This window comes from Ovis aries, chromosome 14 (genome assembly GCF_016772045.2).
Source record: "Ovis aries strain OAR_USU_Benz2616 breed Rambouillet chromosome 14, ARS-UI_Ramb_v3.0, whole genome shotgun sequence".
NCBI classification, from domain to species: domain Eukaryota; kingdom Metazoa; phylum Chordata; class Mammalia; order Artiodactyla; family Bovidae; genus Ovis; species Ovis aries.
Genome location: NC_056067.1, coordinates 48,082,631 through 48,092,872, shown reverse-complemented (window position 1 = coordinate 48,092,872; position 10,242 = coordinate 48,082,631). Strand labels below are relative to the sequence as shown.

The 10,242-nt window shown below is 46.9% G+C and overlaps 1 protein-coding gene across 1 annotated transcript; it reads left to right on the top strand.

Annotated features, from left to right (window-relative positions):
• Positions 1-657: 657 nt before the first annotated feature.
• On the top strand, positions 658-3,743 carry LOC101114133 (F-box only protein 27-like). The gene is made up of 6 exons (XM_027977926.1): positions 658-682; positions 1,726-2,103; positions 2,271-2,382; positions 2,465-2,560; positions 2,815-2,950; positions 3,600-3,743. Exons 1-6 carry the CDS (start codon positions 658-660, stop codon positions 3,741-3,743), a joined length of 891 nt encoding a protein of 296 aa, XP_027833727.1.
• The last annotated feature ends 6,499 nt before the right edge of the window (positions 3,744-10,242 follow it).

Sequence of the window (10,242 nt, the reverse complement as noted above, 5' to 3'; positions counted from 1 at the left end):
GCTTTCAAATTATGTTTACTGTGGGTGTCATTGCATTTCCAGCTCAATAATGTCCCTGCTCATCATTTATGTAGGACACATCCATAAAACTAATTATATCAGTATTATCTATAGTGGTTTCTTGTGTTAACAGGTCATTCCTGGGAGCAAGCAGTTAATCCAATCTGTTAACAAAATGCAATCTTTTTTTTTTTCTTGTTGTGATGCTGGAAGTTGCAAGACTAGAATAGATCAAGCCAGAGTAGTATTGGGAATTCCCTGGCCACCCAGTGGTTAGGACTTGGTGCTTTCACTGTGGGGCATCCAGGTCTGACCCCTGGTCAGAGAACTAAGATCCTGTAAACTATACCACGTGGCCAAAAGGACACAAAAAAACAAACCCACAAAACCAAGGTATTAAAGCAACAATATTTCACAAGAAGTCTGTTGGCTTGTAGAATTGTGTGGCGTGTTTTGAAAGTATAAAAGAGACTCGATTGACTGTGAGACATAAAGGAAACCCCATTACTACTTCTTCAGTAGCCTTCCATAAGAGAGTCATTTCTGAAATAACCACCACACAAAGTGAAAGTCCCTTTGCTACCAAGTCTAATTTAGTTTTGTAGCATAAAAGCAAGTCATCGACAAGCTTTTTTGTAGAAGCGTTGGACTAAGACAATGACTGTCTACGAGGGCAAAAGACGTACGCATGGTTATAAAGACCTGATAACAATGCAATCGTCAAAGAAATTCGGCTATTTCTGTGACATACAAATTTTAAGATATTAATAATAGCTAGAAGGGAGAAGGCAATGGCAACCCACTCCAGTACTCTTGCCTGGAAACTCCCGTGGACGGAGGAGCCTGGTAGGCTGCAGTCCATGGGATCGCTAAGGGTCGGGCACGACTGAGTGACTTCACTTTCACTTTCATGCATTGAAGAAGGAAACGGCAACTCGCTCCAGTGTTGTGCCTGGAGAATCCCAGGGACGGCGGAGCCTGGTGGGCTGCCGTCCATGGGGTTGCACAGAGTCGGACACGACTGGAGCGACTTAGCAGCAGCAGCAGCAGCAGCAATAGTTAGAAGCATGACTGCATCTTGGAATACTTAAAATTTGGGGAACTTCTAGAACATCTGTATTAATAAATATCCGAAAACATTGTCCATGTCACATTTGGCTCCATATTAACTCCCCTAGTCTGAGTACAACCTGATTTCTGGAGACTATAAGGGGCGGGGCCAGAGGGGCTGACTAGTAAATTGGTTCAAGGCCGAGGGAGGAGGGGGCCTAACAGTGAGAAGGGAGCGGAGGGGTAGAGATTGGATAGTCAGTGGGAAGGCGGGGCAGGGGGCGGGGCCTGGTGGGCGGTGCTAGTATTAGGGAGGAGGCGGCCTATAAAAAGGGCAGACTTGGCGCTGGAGGCGCAGAAAACAAGGTGACCTGCTAGCCCACCAGGAGCACTGGCTGAGATGCAGGGTATGATTCTGGGGTCTGCGAGGCCACGGGTGGGCTGGATGGGGGTCGGCTGCGCTGCGCTGTGCTGCCTTTGGAGGAGAGGGTCTGCAGTAGTCAGCTGGCAAAGCATGGGTTGAGAGTTTGGGGACTTGAGGATGGGCCTGGTGAGGGTGGTGAGGATGGAGAGGCAGCTGGCAGGGTTTGGAAATGGCACTCTTGGAGTGCAGCTGGTGGGGGCTGGCCGTCGGAGCTGCAGGTCCCTGACGTTTGGACATTGACTCTCCCGCAGCGGCAACCAAACCTGGAGAGGAGACCATGTGTACCTCAGCCTCCACAAACTGGCCAGTCGGTGTTTGCTCTCTGAAGCCCGAACCCGAGGAGATCCTGGGCCCAAACCAACTGCCCATCGAGATGCTTCAGGAGGTGCTGAGCTACCTGCCCCCACGCACGCTGCTCCGGCACTGCCGCCCGGTGTGCCGGCGCTGGCGAGACGTGGTGGACGGCTGGGACCTGTGGCGGAGCATCCTGCCCTGGAGACACCCCGACCTGTGGCCCGTCATCCGCACCTGCCTGCCCCCTGCTGACGCCCCCGGGCCCTGCATCCTGGGCCGCTTCTGCGAGCGCAGACCCATAGGACGCAACCTCCTCCGGAAACCTCGTGGCCTAGGTGGGAGCCCAGGAAAGAGGTCTTACTCCAGGGAGAAGGTGGGAGGGGCCAGACGCATGGGGCGCTTGGACTCCGTGAACCGGGTGGAACTGGATCCCAGGAGAAGAGCGGGAGTTTCCCCAAAGGAAAGGCAAGGAACTTGGGCACTAACTGTTTTCATTTAACAGGAGGCTTCCAGAAATGGACCGTGCTGAGCCGTGAAGATGACTGGACGGAGAAGGAAAACTTGGAGGTCATGCCGAGGGCCTATATGCAAACCAGCTTCCTGTCTTCCTACAGGTGAATGTCCCTCTTCCCCAAGGGCCAGGGCAGTTGTTGAGTACTTGCCCGGTTCTCATTGACCTTTCCCCCTCTTTCCTAGGAGGTATCACAAGAAGCAGGTGTTGGACCTGGAGAAGGAGGGTCTGTGGCGCGAACTCCTGGATAGTGGAAACATTGAGATCTGTGTCTCTGACTGGTGAGTGCCATGACGAAAACAGCCCTTCGGCTGATCACTGATCTTGGCTTCGGTGGCTGGGGAGCTTCTTTAGTGTAGACTGGTTCACTGGGGATGCAGAGGGGCCAAGCTCCAACGTGACACTGGTAGAGGTCCTGAGGACCACAGAACTCTTTTGCCCTTGCGTGCATGAGAAGGCCATTCAGATGAAGCAGGTAGATCCCCAGCGAGATGGGAGGGCAAATTTAACCTTCAGGTTTTCCCTTCTCCCACAGGCGGAATGACCGACAAGGAATTGACTGCATATATCAGCTAACTGTCCATCTTCTAGATGCCAGCCAGGCCATCCTGGACCATTTCTCTCCACTGCCTTTTCCCATCCGGCGTAGTCGAAACAGTGTCTCTTCTCGGGTGAGTCTGGGCAGGGGTGTGGGAAAGGACAGTGGGGCTTATGATGACCTATGGCTGTATAACAAATTGCCCTCAAATATAGTGACTTAACAACAGCACTCATTTCATCACACTTCACGGTTTCTATGAAGAGGGCTCTGCTGAGAGTTTCTGGCTCTGGTCTCTCGTGTAGTTCCCTTCAGACACTGGCTGGAGCTAAAGGGCAGGGTGGGCTGTGAGTGTGTACACAGCAGCTGGTGGCTGGCCAGGCAGCTCTTGGTTTAGTCTCAGAGCTTGGCCATGGGATCCCCCTGCACGGTCTAGTTGGGGCTTCCCCACAGCGTGGTGGCTTTGGGGCAGGCAGCTGCTTCCTGGTGGCTCAGGGCTCCATGAGGCTGCTGGAGAAACCAGCAGAAGCTGCACTGCCTCTGACCCCGCAGTGGAAGTCACTCAGCATCACTCCCACCACACTCTTGGTTACAGTGAAACCCTCCCAGATTCAAGGGGGTGGAAATTAGACTCCACCCTGGGGTGAGGAGTGGCATGATTCTAGAAGGACAGATGCAAGTGGAGACATTGTTGCAGCCATCTAGGGAAAATACCACCTGCCGGAAGCTCTAACTCAGCTTTTGAAGGCACACTGAGAATTAACCTCTTTTTCTGTCTACAGGCCAGCCACGTGTTCTGCAACATCGAGAAGGGCGTTCGCTTTGTGTCTTTTGAACGCCACATCTGGGACTTGGAGTTCAGAAATGAGCAGTATGGAGTCTCTCTGATGAACTCCAGTGTCATCGTGCGGGTCTGTCGACCCTAATCAAGGGCTGTCCTTGAAGACTATCTGACCTTCCTTCCAGGAGCTGGGACCATCGGCTGAGCCATCTCAGTACTCTGGGGACTTGTAGCTTCCTGGCCTCTGGGAACCTCATGAATCCAGTCAAAGCTTCTACTGAGCCCTGTCTTTAAATTCCGGAAGCTACAGGAAGAAAGCTCTTCCATCAGATTTATTGGCTGCTGCTACTCTAAGACAACTCCTGTTCTACCGAGTGGAGGTCCACGGTAAACCCGTGAAATGCTGTAGCAAGACAAGGCTCCTCAACCTCCCCCGACGCCAGGCACCTCTGGTTCAACCCACATGCCTTCTGCCCTTGTCTCCTCCTGGTTCTGCATCAGAAGTTTTATTGGTCCCATGTAGGAAGCCCTCTCCTTATGTCTGAACTAGAAGTTCATCCCCATGGCTGAGAAAATTCCAGCCCCCATTGGTGGTGAGCTTAACCTCATGGGGTGTCAAGACTGGGACCAGGACTCAGAGCAGAAAGTCAAACTACCTCAAAAACTGTTTGGACACAGAGGGTTCTGCCTACTCTGTGAACAATGAAGTCGTCCCCCTGAGCCCAACCCTAGCCTGGATTGTATTGTATGTAAAATTGCTTTGTAATTTTGAAATTCTTTTCAAATATGGAGAGGATAATTAAGGAACATCTTTCTAATCATAGGTAATACATATAATTTTGCCAAAAGTGTCTCAGCTCTTTTTTTAATAGAAATACATTGTTACTGCCTTGGTGACTACTTGGTTGAGAGTAAGGAGTTGTTTCATTTGAGGAAAAATTGTGCAGAGGAAAGTATCAAGAGAAAGTGTTCTCCAGCAGAGAGTATGGAAGAGTCAGAATCCTATTTCCCAAGCCCTAAGGAAATCCTGGGGTCACAGGTTATCTACCAGGGTTAGAAGCCTTAGGTAGGTGGTGGACCTGGGCACCGTGTCACAGTGACACCACATTTGTGACATTCTGGCCACAAGGGTGAGAGAACCATGCAATGGCAGGATCCGTCTGTCCCCACCTCAGTCCAGGGGTCATGGCTGCCCCCTCCCTGCTGCAGGATCCCTAAGGAGCTCCAGGTCTCCGGATGGAAAGCAGATAAAGCCGCTGCTGCCTTTGTGTCCACCCTGAACTGTCCCCCCCACCTGCAGTAGAAGATGGGACACACCCTGAGGGGAGGGTATTTTATCAGTTTCATTCTAAGGGGAGTTGACAAGTTGAAACAGACCTAAGTGTTGTGACCACATGTAATGTGGGTCCTGAAGGAACCTGTGTGGTCCTTCCTGATCTAATGAGCTCTATTGCCCTGGTATGGGTCATAGTTAGGACAATCTAGCTCTGGAGAATATTTTGGGGTCAACTGGAGGAATTTGGATATGAGGAATATGAGTCAGGCATTTACAGAAAATTAAAGGTGGAGACAATTGCCCTAAAGAAAAAGCAATCACTGGTCTAGTGGTTAAGAGTCTGCCTACCAATGCAGGGGACGTGGGTTCGATCCCTGCTCCAGGAAGATTCCACATGCAGAGAAGCAACTAAGTCTGTGGGCCACAGCTACTGAGCACCTCCTCTAGAACCTGTGCTCCACAGAGAAGCCACCGTAATGAAAAACCCGTGCACCGCAGCTGCAGAAAACCCGCACATAGCCACAAAGACCCAGTACAGGCAAAACCGACTAACAAGAGAAAGGAAAAGCAACCGCATAATTTAATTTGGACATGTATTACACCTCTATTTTTATTGTACTTATATGCACATGTATAACTATGTACGGGCTTCCCAGGTGGCACTAGTGGGAAAGAACCCACTTGCCAATGCAAGAGACGTAAGACTCAGGTTCAGTCCCTGGGTCTGGAAGATCACCTGCAGGATGGCATGGCAACTTATTCCAGTATTCTTGCCCGGAGAATCCCATGGATAGAGGAGCCATTTCGGCTACAGTCCATTGGCTACTCAGAGTCAGACACAACTGAAGTGACTTAGCACACACCCATGTATATAGATATGTGTGTGTGTGTATATATATACACACATATACCTTTTTAGGCCACAACAGCATGAAACTAGAAAACTACAGGAAAAATAATTATTCCATGGAAGCTAAACAACATGCTAACAAGAAAAAACAATGGGTCAATGATGAAATCAAAGAGGAAATTTCAAACTATCTTGAGACAATGACATTGAAAACATAACCATGCGAAGTCTGTGAGATGCAGCAAAAGCAGTTCTAAGAGGAGCGTTCATAGTGACACAGGCTTTCCCAAGAAACAAACAAGCCCCGACGTAAACAACCTGACCCACCACCCAAAGAACTAAGAAAAAAGAAGAAGAAAGAAAGCCTAAAGTCAGCAGAAGGAAAGAAAGAATAAAGCTCAGAGAGGAAATAAATAAAATACACTTTTCCAAAGAATAAAAATAATAAAATCAAGAGCTAGTTTTTTGAAAGGGTAAACAAAATAGACAAAGCTCTGGCCTGCTCTCCAAGGAGAAAAGCAAGAGGAGCCAAATAAATAATATAAGAATTCAACAAGAAGAAATGGGAAAAAATGGGAATTCCCTCATGGTCCAGCGGTTAGAACTCTGTGCTTTCATTTCAGGGGCACCAGTTCAATTCCTGGTCCAGGTACTAAGATCCCACATGCTGGACTTCCCTGGTGATCCAGTGGTTAAGAATCCATCTGCTAATGCAGAGAACATAGATTCAACCCCTGGTCCAGGAAGATCCCACATACCACGGAGCGCCCAAGCCTGCGAACCTCAACTGCTAGCCCGTGTGCTGCAGCTACTAAAGCTCCTGGCCTAGTGCCCACGCCCCGCAACAGGAGAAGCCACCGCTGTGAGAAGTCCACGCACCGCACAGAAGAGTAGCTCCTGCCCTCCACAACCAGACAAAGCCCGGGCACAGCAGCTGGGACCCAGCACAGCCAAAAAGAAATAAAGGGAATAAACTTGCAAAGAAAGAGGAGAAATAGCAACGGATATTACAGACATTTTTTAAAAATTAAGAGAATACTAGGAACAATTATATATGCCAACAGATTAGACAACCTAGAAGAAATAGACAAGTTTCTAGAAACATACAGCCCATACAACAAAACTGAATCAGGAAGAAATAGATAATTTGAATAAACCTATCACTAGAAGTGAAATAGATTTTGCAATTTTAAAACTCCTTGCAAATGAAAGTCCAGGACTGATGGCTTCACTGGGGAACTCTAACAAATGTAAAGAGAACTTTCACTGATTGCTCTGACACTCTTCCAAAAAACTGAAGAAGAGAACACTCAAAGTCATTCTATGAGCCACCATCACCCTGATACCAAAACCAGATAAAACCACTCCGAAAAGGAAAACTACAGACCAATATCTTTGATGAATATAGATGCAAAAATTCTCAACAAAATACTAGTAAACCAAATCCAACAAAGAGCATACACCATTATCAAGCTGGATTCATCCCAGCATCACAACGATGATTCAACATATGCAAGTCAATCAATGTGATACACCACATCGACAAAGGACAAAAACCACATGATCATCTCAACAGATGCAGAAAAAGCATTTGATAAAATCCAACATCCACCCACAATAAAAACTCGTGTCAAAGTGAGTATAGAGGGATCACATCCCAACGTAATTATAGCTACTTATGACAAATCTATAGTCAACATAAAGCACAACAGTGAAAAGCTGAAAGCCTTCCCACTAACCTGAAACAGGACATAGAGGCCCGCTCCCACCACTGCTATACTGCATTATATTGGGACAACCAGGATGAGACAAGAAAGGAAATAAAAGATATCCAAATTGGAAGAGAAGAGGTGAAGTCGCCATAAATGCAGATGACATGCTACTATATAGAGAAAGCATTAAAGACTTTACGCAAAAAAAAAAACTGGAACTGACAATCGAATTCAGTGAGGTAGCAGAATACAAGATTAACATACAGAAATCTGTTGCATTTCTTTACCCTGACAATGAAATATCAGACAGTGGAAAAAAAAAAAAAAGCCCTTTTAAAATTTCAACATGGACATCCCTCGTGATCCAGTGGTTAAGAATTCACCTTGCAATGCAGGGGACGAGGGTCTGATCCCTGGTCAGGGAACTAAGATCCCACATACCTCAGAGCAACTAAGCCCACACACAAGTACTGAGCCCACACACAAGTACTGAGCCCTCACACTCCAGGCTTGTGAGCCACAACTAGAAAGCTGCAGCAGAGATTCTGCATGCCACAACTAAGACCCAACACAGCCAAATACATAAATATTTAAACAAACAAAAAATTCCATCAAAAGATAAATACCTTAGAAATAAATTTGACAAAGGAGGTGAAAATCTTCTATGCTGAGAACTATAAAATATTGATAAAGGAAATTGAAGGTGATTTAAAGAAATGGAAAGATATCCCATACTTTTAGATGGGAAAAATGAATATTGTTAACAATATTAATGTTGTAATATTTTGATAGCACCATCCAGAGATAAGGACATATATTTTTAATGTACACACAGACATTGGGCTTCCCTGGTGGCTCAGACGGTAAAAAATCTGCCTGACAATGCAGGATACCTGGGTTCAGTCCCTGGGTTAGGAAGATCCCCTGGAGAAAGGCATGGCAACCCTCTCCAGTATTCTTGCCTGGAGAATCCCATGCACAGAGGAGCCTGGTGGGCTAAATCCAGGAGGTCAAAAAGAGTCAGATACGACTGAGCGACTAATACTTTCACTTTTCACACAGACGTACATACATCTAGATAGGTACAGACAGAGATCTCATACCTTCCCTGCTTAGGTTTCAGAAAGCCTCTGTCCCTCTCCCACTTTTTTCTCTCCCTTTCTGTTTTAAACTCTAATAATTAAACAGTGGAAACAGTGTCAGACTTTATTTTGGGGGGGCTCCAAAATCACTGCAGATGGTAACTGCAGCCATGAAATTAAAAGACGCTTATTCCTTGGAAGGAAAGTTATGACCAACTTAGTTAGCATATTCAAAAGCAGAGACATTACTTTGCCAGTAAAGGTACGTCTAGTCAAGGCTATGGTTTTCCAGTAGTCATGTATGGGTGTGAGAATTGGACTGTGAAGAAAGCTGAGTGCCAAAGAATTGATGCTTTTGAACTGTGGTGTTGGAGAAGACTCTTGAGAGTCCCTTGGACTGCAAAGAGATCCAACCAGTCCATTCTAAAGGAGATCAGTCCTGGGTGTTTATTGGAAGGACTGATGCTAAAGCTGAAGCTCCACTACTTTGGCCACCTCATGCGAAGAGTTGACTCACTGGAAAAGACTCTGATACTGGGAGGGATTGGGGGCAGGAGGAGAAGGGGACGAGAGGATGAGATGGCTGGATGGCATCACGGACTTGATGGACGTGAGTCTGAGTGAACTCCGGGAGTTGGTGATGGACAGGGAGGCCTGGCGTGCTGCGATTCATGGGGTCGCAAAGAGTCGGACACGACTGAGCGACTGAACTGAAATAAATTGAGCTAAGGCTGTAGTCTCAGATGATGTGGGCTGTTTTACCTTTCAAGGACATACCAAGAGTTATAACTTTAAGGTTTCTCCTAGGAAATCGTTTATTCTCTCAGGGTCAGAATTTTGAAAAGGTGTTTTATCAAGCTGACTTTCTCTAAATGTCAAAAGAGCTCCCTCCTGGCCATTTAAGAGTTAAGATAAGTGTTCACGAGCACTGGCTCTGTTCCAAACGTACATGAAGCCAGATGGAGTTGGAGTGAGTGACTGCCCATCTGGGAGCTTTCCTCCTTCAGGAAAGCACGCACATTGACCAGAAGGAGGAATCCAGGACGGCTCTCCCCTAGGGGGCGCCGTCCAGTGCACGGCTTCCGAAAAGCACTCCCATTTCTGTGACCCCAAAAATGGAGCCCTGACTTTCTCAAAAGGCCCCTGGGGTGCCTTATACACCTTCCCCTCCTGGAAGCCATTACTCTCAAATCATTATCTTCTAGGTGGAAAGCCCTTTCGGAACCCAATTATATTTGTTTTTCTTCTTAATCAGCATACTCCATGGGATATGATTCCAAATGTTAACAGTGATTGTCTCTCGGGAGGAAATTGAAGAATGGAGACGCAAACTTGCCTGTCAGTATTTTCCCTTTGAGCTTTACTTGAAGATTTTTTTACCTATTTTTTTAAACCACTTTTTAAACCCCTGATTGGATCCAATCAATGTTCATAATCTCATTAGCACACAGATTACATCAAAAAAAAGATGTATTGCTATGACAGAAGGGTGTGGTCTCTAAAGTATGAAAGAGTGAGTTGTTTGGCTGTGTCCAACTCTTTGCGACCCTGGGGACTGAGGTGGTTTCTAAGATTTGCTTCAAATTGCTCAGCGGGAGCAAGTGAGAGGGTGTAGAGATGAAAACAGATTGGCCAGGAGTGAACTGTTGGAGCAGGGCGCTCCTTCCGTTCTTCCTATTTGGGACATGTTAGAAAACCTCGACAGTAAAAATCGCATTGAAAAT